This window comes from Rousettus aegyptiacus, unplaced genomic scaffold (genome assembly GCF_014176215.1).
Source record: "Rousettus aegyptiacus isolate mRouAeg1 unplaced genomic scaffold, mRouAeg1.p scaffold_m13_p_5, whole genome shotgun sequence".
Lineage (NCBI taxonomy): Eukaryota > Metazoa > Chordata > Mammalia > Chiroptera > Pteropodidae > Rousettus > Rousettus aegyptiacus.
Window position 1 is genome coordinate 89,145,415 of NW_023416308.1, and position 19,084 is coordinate 89,164,498.

Here is a 19,084-nt window from a genome sequence, read left to right on the forward strand (position 1 = left end):
CTAAAACTCCTAAGACTCTAGTACTTTCTTAGGCAACACTGAATACGTAAAGCACGTCAAGCACTCTGCTTTGCACCTTTTCAATCCATAGCCTTTGTGAGACCACGAGGCCACCTGGGGACACTGCCTGACTCAGAAAATATCCAGAATCCCAAAAGCAAATGGATTCTAGACATTCTGACCAACCCCACATTAAGGTTTGGATCTTATGTAAATCATTCTCCTTGAAATTCTAACAAAATCACCAGCAACTAGCCTTGAGCATTTGTAAACACTGATCTTTCTGCACTCTCCAGAAGGGTCCTGAATCAACCTGTTACCTGTCCAGACACATTCATAGCCAGCCCCACAGAGACTCTGCCAGAAAAAGATGTGGAGCACCTGACCTCAAGAAAACTCCAGAGTTGCAAAGGGCAGAGGAAGCTAATGGGTACGGAACCTACACATGAGCTCCGTCCTGCGACAGACGCTGGAAGCTTTAATACATCATCTCATTTCATCCTCATACAAAGTCAGTAATATTTGCCTATTTTCCTAATGAAAAAATAAGCTCAGAAAAGTTAGGTTTTTTTCATCTGTCCAACATGTATTGAGTGCCTACCTCGTATGTGCCAAGTATTTTGCTAAGCACTAGGATGCAACACTGAACAAATCGAACAAGGCCCCTGTCCTCAGGGAGCTTACAGTCCACTGGGGGCAAGGGTGGGGGGTGGGGTGTCAGGCAAAGGGTTCTAAAAAATAAATAGATAAATAACAGCACAAAGGACAGGCCATAGTGCTCTGAGAACAGATAAAAGGGACGTTAAGGAAAGGCCTCCCTGAGCAAGTGATGACTAAGTTGAAGTCTAAAAAGAAAAAAAAAAGGATATAACTAAGTCAAAATGAAAGAGCACAGAGATGCGTGTGCCAAAAAGAGGGAATGTCAGGTGCAAAGGCACTATGGAGGAAATACGTGATGCATTCAAGGTACCAAGGAAAGGCCAGAGTGGGGATCAGCTAGAGACCAAGAGCTAGCACGGTACGAAAGGGGCTGGAAAGGCAGGCAGAGAGCAGACCACGCAAGGCCTTGTAGGGCCACTACAGGTTATGTTTTACCATAAGAGCAAAGGGAAGCCATTGGGATGTGGCACAGTGGGTTTGAAAGGTCTTCCAATCTTCCATCTGAGGCATGGAGAACAGACTGGAGGGGAGAGGAAGTGAGTGTGGGAAGATGAGAACACCAGTCAGAGGCCACGGCAGGATCCACGCAAGAGGTGCCAATGGCCTGAACTACAGTAGCAACAGAGCTGGAGAGAGGTGGGGCTGCCCATGGCCACACAATCTCAGCTGACAGCGCTGAGATTCAAAGCTAGGCCTGTCTGACTTCGAAGCCTATGTTTCTCTCTACTTTGCCATTTATTCATTAACTATAAATCATCTACACTGTGCCAGGCCTGTGCCAGGTGCTGGGGATATAGCCATGAACAAAACAGACAACTGGAATCTGCAGCTTAGACATTAGACAAAGAAGAGTACATATATCAATTATAGATAGATAGATAGATAGATAGATGTATATATCACAAATTGAGATGAGACAATTGTGTGATCAGAGATCTTTAACAAGAAAAATTACCTATAAGGACATAAAGATCTCTCAAACTGTTGCTAATATAGAAGATCCACTTGCCAGCTGCATGAGGGTAAAAGACTTTGGGAAACTTTGCCTGTCAGAGTTGGATATAGAGCATCGCATCCCTGGACAGCTCAGGAGCCCCCGGGAGAGAAGCTGGTATGTCTCAATCTTTGCACAGACCCTGCTGAAATAGAAGTCTTTCTAAAAGTAACTGCTAACTCCTTAATATACTCACTTAATATACTCAATATATCTCAACCTCAGGCGCCCCTCACTTACGTATGTACAGCATTTTACAGTTAATTGGGATCTTACACATAGATTCATTCATTTGAACCTTGCGTCAGCCCTATGTAGAATGCAGGCAGGTTTGAATATCCTACTTGTGAGATGAGGAAATTGAGGCCTAGACAAGTGAACTGACTTAACCAAAGTAACCAAACTAGGAAGGCACTCAGACCTGCCATCCGGCTCTCACTTAGAAGAAGCACCTTGGGCCAGGAAATCGTGAATCTCAGATAAGACAGCTGCAGGTGACTGAGCCTGGATAAAGTCACCCAGGAGTCCCATGAAGTTCCTAAGAACAATGATGAGGGACATTAAGCAGCTTGGGAAAGGTTTCTAGAATGCAGCTCCACCAGCCTGAAACACAGGTACCCTTGCCAACTTTCCCAAATTAGAACAGGTTGGCTTGGACTCTTTCCAAGTGCCTCTGACTAACAGAGAAAAGTATTTTTCCATCGCAAACACTGCAGGCAGGCACCAGGCTCCTGAAGGGGAGGGCAGAGACTAGATCCCCGATTCCTGTATGGACAACCTGTAAAATTATCCCGAGCCCCCCATGAGCTGCATTAGCTGAGCACTGAGAATGGCAGTCTTGGGCATCATTTCTCAATCTTGGCACGACTAACATTTGGGGCTGGGTGTTTCCTTGTCGTGGGGGGCTGCCCTTGCATTGTAGGATGTTTAGCAGCATCCCTGGCCTTTACCAACTAGATGCCAGTAGCACCTCCCTGCCATACATTCTGACAACCAAATATGTCCCCAGACATTGCAAATATCCCCTGGGAGACCAAAAAATCACCCGTGATTGAAAGTCACTGTTTTAGGGCCTATTGAGAAGGGAAAGAGCAAAGTCCGTCCCCTTTCTCTCATCCTAACCCATCCCATCTTACTGAAGAGATATATGGTCACTGTGCATAAACTCTTTTTTTTATTCAAAATCACATAAGTAAAGCCTTCCCAAACAAGACGGAACATGTCCCTAACGTGGCCGCAGGAACAACCCACTGGAGCTTGTGAAAACACCCAGAGTCAAATATCAGCTTGTTCCACTAATGAGCTGCTTCCGCCCCTGTGAGCGAATCTTGTTCCCATTAACATGAGCAGCTAAGTCTGATTAAAATGGAAGCCCTGGCTGTTTTTCTCAATGACACTGGGCCAGGGCAAAGGTTTCTACTGCTGCTAGAGGGAATGCAAAATGTGTGAGTCAAATAGCAGAAGACTCTCATTTACCCCAAATTCAGTGCAACAACCAGGACACTCAGACATCCCTGCTTTTAACCATATTGGACTAAGGAGAAAGGGAGAAGCGACAAAGTACATAAACAAGAGATCTGAATTAACAAGTTAATTAAACGGCTGAACCATTACCAAAAAAAATCACACTCTCGAGTGGAGGCGGAGACCTGAGGATGAGCTCCACAGCCGCTGAGGTGACTCAGACAGTGCTACACACGTGGGTTCCAACCTCCAACCCTGAGGGCTGGGCTGTTGGCCCAGACATGGAAATCAGCATCAGTTACAATGCTCACGGCTGGAGTCAAAGAAGCAGCATCTTTACGTCTTTCATTACTCAGCTACCTAACTAGTTAAAGGGTTCACTGACAGACTCAACCAAACTCACTACCATTTGGTAGTAAGTATATTTCATTACACTGCAATTTTTTGAAGACTGACTAACCACGACACACCTACTTGTTAACACTCAATTACTCACACTACTGCTAGTTTCTCTGCTACTTCTGCACGTTATACATAGTTCTATTGTTGCATGTCTCATACTGCAATGTACTGAAATTTGATAAAAGGTCCGTCTCCCCTATTGAACAGTGGGCTCCTCGAGGGCAGGGTCTATACCCAGCACAAGGAAGAGTACATAAACAGATCCCCACCATCCATGTGATGGGCGGATGGATGCACGGATGGTGAAGTCTTCCATCTCTATGTTCTTAGACTTAAGCCTGTCCACACATTCTAGTGGGAAGGCACAGCCCATGTCTTCTCTCTCCTTTCTCCAAGGCTTATCATTATCAGCACATTGCTCAATAGGTCCCCAATAAACAATTTGGTTGGACTTTTAAATCCAAGGAGACAAACTGAAGCCTTCTGTCCGTGGACCAGTGACACTAAGGAAGGAGGTCATAAATCCTAGCTGTCTACCCTGCCTCGTACACATTTGAATCTGTTTAGTTTCTTTTGACTGGAAACGGTTTAATGTAGGAAATGAATACATTCTCTGCTAGGCAGTGGTGATAAGAACAAGAGTAACATGGTGCCTTACCTCATAGAGCTCACAGTCTGGAGGAGAAGACAGATGTTAACAATTATAGAAATAAGTAGCTACTACACTCAGTGAGTCTCTATAAGAAAAATTTGTGTAGATGGACCCAATCTTCAAGAGAAAAACAGCCAGGGCTTCCAGTTTAATCAGACTTAGCTGCTCAGGTTAATGGAAACAAGATTCGCTCACAGGGTCGGAAAGTCATGATTTTCCCTCAAAAGAATGACATGCTTTCCTTATAGTATCTTTCTGATATAAATAAAGTTTATTATACACCTTTGTTATATAGGCCTCTGTTCCAAAATGATTACGAAATGTTTTAAAAGACCAGTTAACAGATGTTAAGTCTATGCCTGTGTCTGTGTGTTCAAGTGTGTAGTATAAGTGACTTACCAAGGATAACTGAAGCTGACCTGGAAACCTACAAAAGCCAGAAAGTACTAGAATAACAGCCACCAGGCATTCTTCAGGAGTCTAGAGAGCCACGCATAGCTAACAAGCAGGCCAAAAGCAGGCAAGGGGAATCCTGAGAACCCCGGAAGTTCTGAAGGCTTCGACATGACAGTAGAGCTTAGGAATTGCAAATTGCCTGTCTGGGAAACACCTAGTAAATCAGCAGGAATCTAGGAAGCAGAGGAAAGAGAGGCCAGGAACACACAGACTCCAAGAACAAAGCAGGAATACAAAGACCAGGAAAGAACAGCCCTAGGGGAAAGATGAGAAATAAGTGTCTCGAGAAAAGATAAAGATGTCAAAACCTGGATGGCATGGCATGATAAGGTAACATCTGAGGGAATATATATGAAATGTCTGAATCAATGTACATAGTTTAAGATTAATAAAAATTTAAATCCAAATACCATGCCAACTATGATTCAAAATAATCTCCTGCCTCAGTCTTTAAATATTTATCTTTAACCTGACAGTTTCTGCTGCTTTTGATTTAGACTCAGGTGGAAATGCAAATAAAGTCATCTCCTTCGTTATGACAAGGCAGACTCCCCAACGACCTGCTGCAATGAGTTCCTTCTCAAAACCTCATGGAGAGAAGGGCCAGCAACCTAAACCAAAATTGCCTTTTTGGGTGCAAACCTGTGATCCAGAGAGGAAAGCCACATATCTGGCTGATTGCACAGTCAGATCCTACGTCCTCCCCCTTCCCAGTCCTAAAAGCTTTTCATCAGTAAAAACCAACCTACTTAATCCTGAGCATTCATAGCTGTTTAGACAGCTGTCCCCCAGCTGTCTCACCAACCGCAAATTCTCGGCTGCTCTCTTACCTGTCTGAGCGACCAAGTGTGTCCACCCACTCCAGACGGCAGTGACCTTTTCATTCTGAAAATAATGTGCTTCTATTTTCTGGGCCAGAGGAAGGAAAGCAGCCTGGGAAGCCAGTTGCCCATGCTTGTTGCTTCCCCAAACATACAGCTCTCCTGCATCTTAAACAAACAGAAGAACAAAAGAGGTGAAGGGCATTAGTCCAAAACAATGAGAAATAATACAAGTCTGAAAAAAAAGTCGTTAAAAGAAGTTGTATTATTTCTTACACCACAATGTTGAGTAGAGCAAAGCAAGATAAACATGTAAGATTTTTTTTCTATAAATAGAAAACAAGGTCAAATGTTCTAAGTACTTTGTCAAGAAATAGAAACATGAGAGATTATTTTTCATTAATTCATTCAATAAATACTTATTCAACATCTACCATGTACAAGATATGTTTCTGTTTTCTACATTTTTAAAAATATATATGCTTGTACCCTATGCTGGGAAAAAATATGTTAACTTTTTTAAATAACAGATTAAAAGATATATTTTTAAAGCTTAGATTCTTTAAACATAAGATTATTTCACTACAAGCCCTATCCGGCAGACAATATAATGTCACCACATCACATCTGTGTAGCACTTCAACTCACCTGAACCTCACAATCCTGTGACATAAGCAGGAATGCAACTGACTGGCATTGTGACTTAATAGAAAAAAGCAAATTCAGAGTCAAGTGACTCCGACTTCTCTTCCTGGATCCGCTAACTAGCTATTGACCTTGGACAAATCTCTTCCTCCCTAAGCCTTAGTTGCACCAGCCAAACACTGGAGGTTGGTCTAGACAGGCAGACAATAAAACTGATAACACTGGTAACAAGAGAGACTGCTGAGTGACTGTGGCAAACCAGAGGGCACATCCTTATCTAAAAGATGTTTATGTTCAAAAAACTTTTTAACTGGAAGCCAAACAAATGGGGCCATGGGCTATAATTGGGCCTATGAATCTACAGTTTGTGACTCCTTGGATGATCCTAAGGGCTTTTCCAACCCTAATATTCTAAGGTTCTACACTGTACTGTATAGCACACGGTACACATACGCGCCTACCGAACACTTGAAATATGACTAGTCCAAAACAAGATGTGTTATAAGACAAAAAGGCACAATGGATTCCAAAGACTTAATGTAAAAAAAATAAATAAATAAAGCATGGTTCATTAATAATTTTCAAACTGATTACATGTTGAAATAATATTTTAGATGTCTGGGGGTAACTAAAATATTTAAATTATTTCACCTGTTTCTTTTTACTTTTTGAACTGTCTCACATTGTTTCTATGAGACAGAATTCTTCTAGAAGATAAATGAACAAAGGCTCAGAGCTTCTAAATGACTTTTTTCTCTCACACTTAACTGTTTGGCTATGCAACCACCCACACATTTGACACACCCAGCTCAAGATTGCATGGCTAATAAGGAGTAAAGCAGGACTAGAAGCCAGGCCTTCTGTTTCCACTGCATTGTATGATTTCCCAATAAAGCTTCCAGTACTGCTTGCCCTAGGGCAGTCTGGTATATTCCTTAAAACAGATCAAAAGCAAAACAGTATCATTAAAAGGCATTTGACCAAGATTCAGGGTTCAAAACCCAGATCTGCTGCTCGATCATTCTGATGTCGGGCACGTCACTTCACATCCTGAGCCTCTGTTTCATCAAGTCTAAAATGAGGGAGTATAAATAGGTGAGCCTTTGTGTCACCCAGGCGACCTTGCAGCACTGACATTCTGCAGCTCTACGCTGTACTTCATGCCCAGGGCAAGGGCAACGTCCCTGGACTTCGCCGGGGTGTGTAAAGTATAAGAATCTTTTACAAGAGGGCAGAGGAGCCCCTCAGCAAAGTCTCAACGCATTAAATGGCCTGGTTAGCTACCAAGATGCCACTGACCATGAGCCTATGTCTGTAATAAGCCTTCATTTATTGTAGAAAGCCTAAATCATCTTTTTGCAAAACTGTCTTCCACATGCGTATCATCACACTTTTGCAAAATTAAATTCTGCTGCAATGCCAAATAGTTATATAACCTACAACACCTCCAGAGAAAAGGTCCGAAGAGCACTGAACAAGATCCAATGTGCTAACAGCCTGAAGTAGACCAGGAAAGAGGGATATTAATCTTGATAATTTTTAACCGACATTCAAAATAGCAAAAAAACAAAAAACAAAAAAAAACAAATTACTTTATGAATATACCAAAAAATCAAAAGATTGTACACTTTAAAAGGGTGAATTTGATATATGAATTACAGCTCAATAAAATAAAAATCCAACATCTATGTTTTAAAAACACCATAAGTGCTCCACATATGAAATAAATTTTACTAATTATAAATTTTTTTAAAGAAATTGATGTTAGCAAGCAATTAGAAAATCTCTAGGTTTACATATTGCCAGCCATTTCAAATTAATTAGAACAGAATAGAAACATCTCATAGCCTACTCTTATTCTCAGAAAAAAATGCCTTCTCCAACCCTCATTGACCGTGGGGCATGAACAAGTCACTTCCTGTCCTGGGGCCTCCAGTCCTTCCTCTACAACTGGCATTCATTTCAACTCAACTCTTTCAACATATATATAAATCTACCTAATATGAGAAGCAGGCTAAAATTTATTAAGTAATAAAGTATCTGTAGTTCAGAATTTGTAAAGGATTTAAACTCATATGTCTGCGTTCTGGAAACGACGACAGCTTCGCAGATGGACTGCATTGAGATTTAACGTTGAAGAATGCAGCCACCATTAATTTGCATTTACTGTGTACACACCTTAATTTCCACATAAAACACTGAAAGTGCAGTGCATGAAAGTCATTTCCCTTTGCACTTAACTCTGTGGGATGTCTTACCAAATAAATTTCTCAGAGCTATAGTCTCCAGTCTACCAGCAGAGGGCAGAGCAATCTGGGCTTTGAAAGAGATAACCTTTGGAAAAAGATAACCTTCACTTTGAAGAAAATGCTGCATTGTCACAAGAAAGTTTATATTGTATTGGCTGGGTATGGCAAATGTATGGATGAATGCATAGTCAAACGGTTATAGTGTGAGAGAGAAAAGATTAGACAGAGGCGATCAAAGAGATGGAACAGAGAAATAAATTAGAGAAATATATCAAGACAGATTAGAAAAACATATGTATAACTAGGCAGAGATGTATGGATGCACAGATTAGATAGAAAGATACAAAGATGAAAGATTAAAAATAGAGATATATAGTTAAATAAAATAGAGTAGATAAATACAGAAAGAGCAAACAAGGAGATAAATGAATTAGATATAGGTGAATAAAATAGGTTAATTTGAGATTAAACAGCTAGAAAGGATAGCTAGAGAGTTTTGATAGTTATATGAGACACTGAAATAGTTTAGATGGATAAGATAGCCATATGTTATATATAAATATACTGTAGGTTATATGATCTGACAATCACAATTACCCTGAGAAAAAGATATTCTTATTCCTATTGTATAGCTGAAAAAACAAACTCAGGAAATGAAGTGAGTGCTTTATATGTATTTGTCTTAGAACTACCCACAAAGTACTTTATATACAGGGAAGTGGTCTCAGGAAGGTAAAATGACTTGCCTAAGATATCACCAGTGGTGGCATCAGAATTCTGACTCCAAACTCTATGCCCTTCCCTTTGTATCCCAATACCACCACTCAAGGTAAAAACAAAGCATTCTGCACAGCATATTAAACGGAAAGAGCTGGTACCCACCTGTCACTGAAGCTGAGTGACCCGCGCCGGCAACGACACATACTGCTTTAGAATTCTCTAGGCCTACAAAAAAATTTTTTTCTTTAGAAATTATATTTATATTTATATTTATATTTATATTTATAACAGAACAAACTGGGCAGAGAAGGGACGCAGGGAGCACCAACAAGGCCTGGGAAAAACTGTCAGCCAGTGCAGGCAGGTCTGAGTCAGCAGCATCTTACTAGCCAGTAAGATGGCTAACGTGGTAGGAAGGCTGGTTACATACTATGGGAGTGAGCAAGTAAACAAATATATTGAGGATAAGGGAGCCATATTTCTCACTACAGAGAGGAGAGGAAAGGCACAGATATGAAAAGGTATAAGGCTAGAATCAACCATGTGTTATTGAATTGTAATTGGAGAAATCAGTGTAGACTTGTGGTTTCTAGTAGAGAGAGATATAGATATAAGCGTACATATGTATAAACATGTGTGTGCACATATATTTCCAAGCTCAGTCTACCAAGGAGGCCTAGAAGCAAAGACATGTCATATATTCAGCTGCTGTCACGTACAGGCATTGAAAAACAAACCCAGGCATGCTAACAACACACAAGAAGAATGAGGATTTGTTCTCCAAATACAACACTTTCCTCTCTTAATTACACAGCCTTCCCTGACAAGATACAATCCCAACCAATTCTGCTAGCAATTGTAGTTATCTGGTCTAGAAGCAGAGAAATTCAGTCTTATTCTGTAATTCTTTTGTCTTACACTTCCATTTATTAACTGGTATCTTAAGAAAATGCCCCTCACACCTTCTTGTATCCTGTCGAATAACAAAAAGGACAAAGCAGATGTTTCAGCCACATTCACCAGAGAGGAAGCAGTGGGCCCCTACTGGCCAGGTGAGAAAGAGAAATGCAAGGTTCCAGCTCTGGAACCTAGAGCAGTGAGGTAAAGACAGGAGAATAAAAAGTGAAAGACCTTGACAGCAGGAAGTTGATGATCTATTCTAATGTCTCATCAGAAAACTCTCCCAAATCAACTCCAAATCTCAGCAAATCCCAAATAGGTCATTTAAATCAAATTGAATAAAAACATTTCTAATTCTTTCTAGTCACAGATTCTGTGCTAAAATAGAAAGCAGACACAGTTCCTGCCCTTAAAAAACTCATAACCTTTGGCATGTGGGGAAATGTATAAACAACTCGTAATAATATAATACACTGTGCTATCCACACATGTGAGAAAATGTGACAGAGGCAAGAAGAAGAAAGAGTCTTTACTGAGAAAGCTGTACCTCAGCTAAGCATTGAAAAATTATCAGGATTTTTCCAAGGGGAACAGGAAAGAGGTAACAGTTTGCCCATAGGCACAGAGGAATGAGAAAGCAGGATATACCCAAGGAGCAGTGAATACCTTGATGAGGCAGGAAAAAAATGTTTGAGAGGTATGACTTTATATTATGAACATTTTCAATGTCATGTGAAATGGACTGCCTGCCCAGCATCCAGTGCCTCCTTCTCCAAGTGTGCCCTCCCTAACTCAACCCATGGGTTTCGGGGCAGCTAACCTCACCCTCAGCTGAAAGGGAAAGCCTCCAGGACTTAGGAAAATCCTACTGAGGCTTACCCTTCCCTTTTCTTTCCCCACTCCCTACCACCCTCAAAAATCCCTCCTTTGTTTGGAGCTAGAAGAGAGTAGCTAGAGGTTTCCTGTAAAGGTTTTTTCCAGCCAACACTCAGTAAGCTAGGTGTGTACTGACTAAGAGAGCAAGAGAGAAAGAAAGGAGAAGAGATGGAGACATGGTGCTGCCTACAGAGAGAGAAAGGCCCACAAACTGAGTGTAGAGCAGAGAGAGAGAAAGAGAATGAAAAGGAGTCCCAGCATGAAAGAGAGAAAAAGAGAAAGCCCTACAGACTAACTGACCCACAAAGACTGACCAACAGACCTATGGGCAGGGCCCTTACTACATGCTCCTCGTATACCCAGAGAGAGAGACTTTCCTGGGGGTACACTCTCGGGCCCTCTCTCTGCATCCTCACTCACTCCTGCTTTCTCCTGGGGGAAGGAATTGGGCATGTGAGATACAGTCCTTCTTGGTCCCCTGTGGGAGGTGGCTGCCTGCAGAGGGGCGCCTGCCTATGTGCTCTTGGCTGTCAGTCAGCTTAGCCAACTCTGTGCAGCTGCTCCAGGGCCTGGTGGGAAAGCTCAATCTGGGGTTTAGAATTCAGAGGCCACTATTGCTCCACATTATTCCAAACACCTAAGTCATGTCCTCCAACCTAGCTTTTAACAGTTCTAGAGCTATCCTTTTGATGTCCACAAACCTGACTTGCATCTCTCAATGGATTCCAAACTCTGGCAGGGAACAAGGGCCCACAGAAATCCAAACAAGATTAAAAGACTAACTGATAGAGAAAGTTAAGACAGGGAGATCAAGAAATAACAAAACAAAACTCGATTTACCCATTTTCAGCATGCCTGTGTCTCTACTTCTTGACAAAGAATCAACATAGGACTCAGAAAAAATAAGGGTCTTACCTGTCACTCTGCTTGGTTCCTTTGCTGTCCAAAACAGTGGGAGAATCTGTCCAGGACACAACCGCCGTCCAGATGATGCCAGACCAGTTCCCCACTGAAACACGAGGCCACTTGCTTCCCGATGGAGCAGAAGAGAAAAAGAAAAAATGCTTATCTAGATAAGACCAGATTGCTCTTTGAACCTCACTGTTATGGGAGAGTCCCAATTCCTTCTCAGTTAATAAGCATATTATGGAGAAGCTTATGGCTTCAAGGGCCTATGACTGGTCATAGGGATCACCACCAAGCAAATAATAAATCCAATCTTTAGAGCAATCTAAGACCAAAAGATAAAATTTCAACATAGTAAAACTCCCTCCAGAAAGTTCCAGGACAATCCTCCAGGATCGTATTACTGATGACATTTTGTTCATGATTAACTTGAAAGGACCACTCGGACTCTAAACCAAGTGGGAAAGAACCCTGAATACTATCAAGTCCATTTCTTGCATTTACTACATAAGAAAACTGAGGCCCCAAAGAGAGATTATGATTTGTCCAAGGTCATACAGGGAGCTAGTAGTAGAGAAAATACTAGAACTCAGCTCTCCTAATACCTAACGTGGTTCCCTTTCTACTACACCAAGATGAATTCAAAGATTCCTAATTGCCAAATAAATGTATGACTGTGAGATAGCTTCTTAATAGCCACTATTTCAGTGGAATTGCCTTTGATTTCCATGTCCACTGAATGCAATTCATATACCCATGTTCCATACCTTCTACAAATGTGTAGATGGAATTTTATACATTTGGCTACAGTCAGATGTGTGTAACTAGCACCTATTACCCTACAGCAACATTAAGGCTTGTTCCTCTGGAAATATCCTATAACCAATAGTCCTTTTAGGCTGTAAAGAGACAAGCCTGCTTTGTGAAATTTAAGTGATTATGATTGCTCACAATGTGAGCAAAAAAAAGATGTTGAAATAAAGCAAACTTAAAATGTCTTCAACAAATAAACTCAAGAAGAAAAAAAAAGAGGAAAAGGAACTTATACACTAAAAGAGACTTTAGCTATCTGATAAAGAATTAATATTCAGAATATAGAGAGAATTCCTAAAACTCAACACAAAAACAAACAACCTGACTTAAAAATTAGCAAAGGACTTGAACAGACATTTCTCCAAAGAAAATATACAAATGGCTGATAAGCACATGAAAAAATACTCAACATCACTAATCATTAGGGAAATGCAAATCAAAATAATAGGTGATATACCCCCTTCACATCCATTAAGATTTATACCATTTTTTTTTTTTAAAGAAAATAACAAGTGTTGGTGAGGACCTGAAGAAATTTGGGAATGCTTGTATACTATTGGTGGGAGTGTAAAATGATATAGCCATTACAGAAAACAGTATGGTGGTTCCTCAAATAATTAAAATAAAATTACTGTGAAATCCACCAAGTCTACTTCTGGGTATATATCCTAAAAATTGAAAGCAGGATCTCAAAGTGAACTTTGTACACCCATGTTCATTGCAGCATTATTCAAAATGGCTAAAATGTGAGAAAGCAATCCAAATGTCTATCAACAGATGAAATGATAAACAAAATGTGATATGTACATAAAAATGAAATGATTACACCTTAAAAAGGAAGGAAGCTTGACATATGCTACAACATGGATAGACCTTGAGGCTACAATGCTAAGTGAAATAAGCCACAAAAGGACAAATACTGCACAATTCCATTTATATAAGGTAGCTGCATGAGTGGTCAAAAATCATACAGACAGAAAGTAGAATGGTGGATGCCAGGGCCTGGGGTCAGGAAGAAATGTTGAGTTATTGTTTAGTGGATAGAGAGTTTCAGTTTTGCAAAATGAAAGATGTTCTGAAGATAAATAATATAACAGTTGCACAATAATGTGAATAATGTTAAATGCACTCAACTGTACTTTTAAAAATGGTTAAGATGGCAAATTTCGTTATGTGTATTTTATCACAATAAAAATTGTTTAAAGGAATATTTTTAAAAAGAGAGACTTGAGATACATATCAACCAATTACAATATATACACCTAATTCAGATCCTGATAAAAACAAACTAAAAAAAAAGTGTTTTTGAGGTAATCAGGGAAATTTAAACACTGACTAGATATCTGATTACATTACAGCATTATTGTTAATTTTTCATAGGTATGATGATGGTATTTTGGTAATATTTTCAGAAAGAGTCCTCATCTTTTAGAGATGCATGCAGAAATATTTATAAAATGAATGGGGGACAGGAATACTTACAATTAACTTAATCAAACACATAATGGAAACTATGCTGCTTTGCAACTAGACAGAAATGTACACATGAGACTAGCAATTATAGAAAGTTGGTAGGAAAGGAGTAAGTAAATCTGTGATAGGCAATTCTCCAGCCCTGCTAATTTCTAAGAGAAGCTGCTGCTTATAAAAGTGTAATCACTACCATACAACACAGCAATCACACTCCTGGGTATTTATCCCAGGGAAATGAAAATTTATGTTCACATAAAAACTTGTCCACAAATATTTATAGCTTTATTCTTAATAGCTAAAAACTAGAAACAACCAGATGTTCTTCAATGGGTAACTGGTTAAGTAAACTGCAGTTGTTATGGACTGAATTATGTCCCACAAAAATTCATGTTGAAGCCCTAACCTGCAGCGTGACTGTATTTAGAGACAGTGCCTATAAGGAGATAATAAAAGTTAAGTGGGTCATAAGAGTGAGGCCTTAACCTGATAGAACTGGTGCCCTTATATGAAGAAGAAAAGAGATCAGGGGTCTCTATCTGTCCACGTGTGCATAGAGGAAAGGCCATGTGAGAACACAGAGAGAAGGAAACCATCTACAAATCAGGAAGAGAGGCCTCACCAGAAACCAACCCACATAGCGCCTTGATCTTGGAATGCTAGCCTCCATAACTGAAAAAACACATTCTTGCTCTTTTAGCCACCCAGTCTGTGGTATTTTGTTATGGCAGCCTGAACTAATACAATGGTAAATCTATACCGTGGAACACTACTCAGCAATAAAAAGAACATTATTGATACTCAAAACTTAGATGAATCTCCAGGGAAACCTGTTGAGTTAAAAACACCCAACTCCAAAGGGTTGTATACTATATGATACCATTAATATAACATTCTTGAAATGACAGCATTATAGAGATGGAGAACAGAAGAGTGGTTGCCAGGAGCTAATAGGAGGTTGGGGCAGGTAGCAAGTGGGCGTGGCTGTAAAAGGGCAGCAAGAGGCTCCTTATGGTGATAGAACTATTCCCTATCTTGACTGTACAAAACATCCTGGTAGTGCGGCTGCATTACAGTTACAAAAGATGCTATTACTGAGAGAAATTGGAAAAAGAATGCATGAGATCTAGCTTATTTCTTACAACTGCATGTGAATCTACAATTATCTCAAAATAAAAAGTTAAATTTTTTTTAAAAAGTATATAATCAACACTAAGCCCCAGGTAACCATCAGCACAGTGCAGCACCAGACTCTTCCTCACCTCCTGTCCTCTCCCAGCTCTAACACTAGACGCACCAAATATTTGGGCCTCAGCTGCCACAGCCAGTTAGGGCTATCCTTCAGCCCACAGGAGTGGGAGCAGAAAAACGACCAAAAAAGAAAGAAAAAAGTCACTGCTCTTCCTTCCACCTGCCACCACCCCCTCTACTCACCATCCTCAACCTCACACACACACTGTCAGCCCTACATCCGTCACCTGCTCATGGTCCAGAAAACGAGTTCCCTTGAAGGTTTTAAATTAATAAACAATAAAATCCACTAGGAAAGCACTACGGTCGCAGCAAAGAAAGCAGGCCTTAGAATCCAGATCAGCCCAGACTCTGATCCTAGCTGCACCTTTTACTACCTTACTCCTTGTGCAACCTTAGACAAGTGCTTTAGCCTCTCTGACCCCAGTTTCTTCACACATAAAAATTTCACTCACATCACTGCATAGTTGTGAGGATTAAATGATGTGTTGATTAAATCAAGAGAACCTAGCCCCCTACTTAACACATAATAAGGAGCTGGAAAATTTCCTTTCCTTCCTCCTTACCTGCTAAAACCTTTCCCACATGACTTTGGCCTTATGTCTCCTCCTTTTAATCACAAGCGCAACATAGCAGGACACTCTGAATTATTCCTTAAAGCTTATTTCTTATGTCACTCTATTTCTCCTTATTACATGCCTTACAGAAAACAAAAGTAAAATAACTATTTTGTAACTACCAATTTATACTTCTTAATCTCTTCCCCTTTTTCACCCAGCCTCTCAACCCCCATCCCACCCGGCAATCATCATACAAAATAGTCATGGGGATGCAAAGTACGGCAGAGGGGAAATAGCCAATAATACTATAACTTTGTATGGTGTCAGGTGGGCACTAGACTTACTGGGGGCATCACTTTATAAGTTATACAAATGTCTAACCACTATGCTGTACACATGAAACTAGTAATATAATACTGGATGTCAACTGTAATTGAAAAAGAAAAAAAGTGAAATGATCACCTGTAGCAACTAACGCATGCCTCAGTCCAGCAGCAATACTAACAACCTTCTCTCTCAAGAACTGTCAAAATAAAGAAAAGGGTTGAGATTTCAGAATCATCCATCTACAAAATGTTGCATGTAATTGACGGTGAAAATGCAGTCTGGCCCTCATTACATGTCTGATTGGTTTAGAGCCCATGCATAAATACCTCTATATGCACCCCTAAAAGACAAAAATCTTCTTAAAATACCAGATCGCAATGCCTCTCAGGGAGGAGAGGGGCCTTCAAGGTCATCCAGTCCAGGAGGTGGCAAATATTTTCTACACAGGGCAGATAGTAAAGATTTTAGACTTTGCAGGCCATATGGTTTCTGTCACACCACTCTACTCTGCCACAGTAACATAAAAGCAGTCATAAACAATACATAAATGAATGGGCATGGCTGTGTTCCAGTAGAACTTTATTTACCAAGGATTCTAGTTTGTGGATCTCTGATCTAGTCCAACCCCCAACCAATACTAGAAATGGCTGCACAACATCCTGCCAAATACCTACTTCCAGTGACACAGGCTCATCACCTCCTAAGGTGCCCATTCCATCTTTGCACTGATCCATTTATTTCCTTAGATGGAGCCAAACCTATCTACCTATGGCTTCTGACAATATTCTCCAAACATGTGAAGACAGCTGTCATGTCCTCTCCAAAATACCTTGTGGTGGTTTTTTAAAAAGTTTCTCACATTCTTTGAGACCCCCTCTGCAGCTTAATTCCTCTCTGATTGAATATGGGCTGGATTTAGTGACATGTTTCTAGTAAATAGGACCGAGGAAGTAATGAGTGGCTCAGAGATGACTGGGATTTCCCATTTGGCTTCTCTCTCCTCTCTGGAATCACTCTAGGGAAAAGCCAGATGCTATGTCCGAACAGTCCATAGTGAGGCTCCTGTGGTGAGGAAGTGAAGCCTCCTGCCAGGTGAGAGCGTGTGGAAGGAGATCCGCCAGCCCAGTTGAGCCTTCATGCAGCCCCGGCTGACGTCTTAACTGCAACCTCATCGGAGACCAGCTAAGCTGTTCCCAGATTCCTGACTCTCAGAAACTGTGAGATAATAAATGCTGTTGTTTCAAGCTGCTCAATTTTAAGGTAATTTATTACACGGCAATAGATAACTAATATATATCTCTTCTTTAGGCTAACTATCCCCAATTCCATCAGCAACTCCCCAGTTTCAAATGTCATCCCCTCTTAGTTTCTCTCCTCTAAATACACTCTGGTTACTCAGTCTCTCTCTTTGGAAGGGACTGTATATGCATTAATCACAGCCCTATGGAGCTTTACCACATTAGTTAATTTACAAGTCCACCGTGTCTTTCTAAACTTTAGGGCCCTCAAGGGCAGGATCTCAGTCGTAGTCACTTTTATGCCCAGGGCCTAAGCACTGAACCCACAACAGGATATAATATCCCAGACACAGGCTGACTAGCCTAAGAAGGACAGGGGCTCTGGCCTCCCTTCTTCCAGGGACACTATGTGTTAAGGCAGCCCACAATCTTTGGGGAAGACCAAATCTTACTTCCAATACAATTTGAACATGTCCTTTAAAAATTTTTTTCCAAAAATAACTGAAGGGATTTCTACAGAAATTCAACCTCTTTAGGATCTTCTACTCACCTCCATGCCTTCCTCTCCATCCTCACTGCCACGGCTTTAGTTTGTAGCAGGATCATCTCTTGTCTGAATGCTTAGCAAGAGCTTCTTGAGTGATCTTCCTTCAATCCTCCCCACTAGCCCCACCTGGCCCCTCCCCACCACACTGTTCTTACATTTGTCATGTACTACCTCCCCAACTGACCCCTCCCCACTGGTAGTCCACCACTTCCTTATAATCCAGTCAAACTGAACTGCTTGCAGTATCCCAACCCTCCCTGTTTTATGCTCCTAGACTTTTGTTTACACAGTTCCTCTGTCTAGAATGTCTTCATTTGTACTTATTCTTTTGTACCTTTTGCAGCCTATCTCAAACCAGATAAACTTCTACTCAACTTTCAAGAATCAGCATAAGCCTATCTTCCCCTAGAAAGAGTTCAATATCCCCTCCTTTGAGGTTATGTATGCATCTACCACAGTTCAAACATGGTGATGCGTTTAAGTGTTTCTATACCTAACATGTACTACTAAACTATAAGATCCTCAAATGCTAGGATTGGATCTTACTCACCTTTGTCCCCACTGCCCAAACACAGCATCCATACATGATAGTTGCTATATAAATAAATGAATGAATTTCTATTATATTGCACATTCCTCCCATTATCCCATAGGATACAGCCTGTCAAAATATTTCTACCTTCTGATTCTGTCTTCTAACATATTTTAACCATTGTTCTCCTCTGTCTTCTTTAATCATGCAACTTAAGCTAAATTAATTATAACTTGTATGCAGGTTCTTAGAAAGTCATCTATCTATAACTGGAAGCAGTAACACTTCCTACAAAAGGGACTACAGAGTCTAGACCTCCATGCATAACATGTGGTACAGACTGAATGTCTGTGTTCTCCCCCCGAAATTCAGATATTAAGATCTATTACCCAATTTGATGGTATTTGGAGGTGAGGTCTTTGGGAGGTGATTAGGTCATGAGGACAGAGCCCTCATGAATTGGATTAATGCCATTATAAAAGAGATCCTAGAGAGCTCCTTTGCTTCTTCTGCCATCTAAGAACACAGCCAAAAGATGGCTGTCTATGAACCAGACACCAAATCTGCTGGTGCCTTATCTTGTACTTCCCAGGCTCCAGGC

The 19,084-nt window shown here is 40.6% G+C and overlaps 1 protein-coding gene across 3 annotated transcripts in view; it reads right to left on the bottom strand.

The window, feature by feature from the left end:
• The window catches only part of SERGEF (secretion regulating guanine nucleotide exchange factor), a 181,393-nt gene that overhangs the window by 154,502 nt on the left and 7,807 nt on the right, over positions 1–19,084 (bottom strand). For all 3 annotated transcript variants that reach the window (XM_016139512.2, XM_016139513.2, XM_016139515.2), the window contains exons 5-8: positions 16,302–16,362; positions 11,755–11,868; positions 9,226–9,288; positions 5,459–5,617 (exon numbers count right to left, since the gene is read on the bottom strand). In XM_016139512.2, coding sequence (XP_015994998.2) covers positions 5,459–5,617; positions 9,226–9,288; positions 11,755–11,868; positions 16,302–16,362 — 397 coding nt within the window. The remainder of the gene's footprint in view (positions 1–5,458; positions 5,618–9,225; positions 9,289–11,754; positions 11,869–16,301; positions 16,363–19,084) is intronic.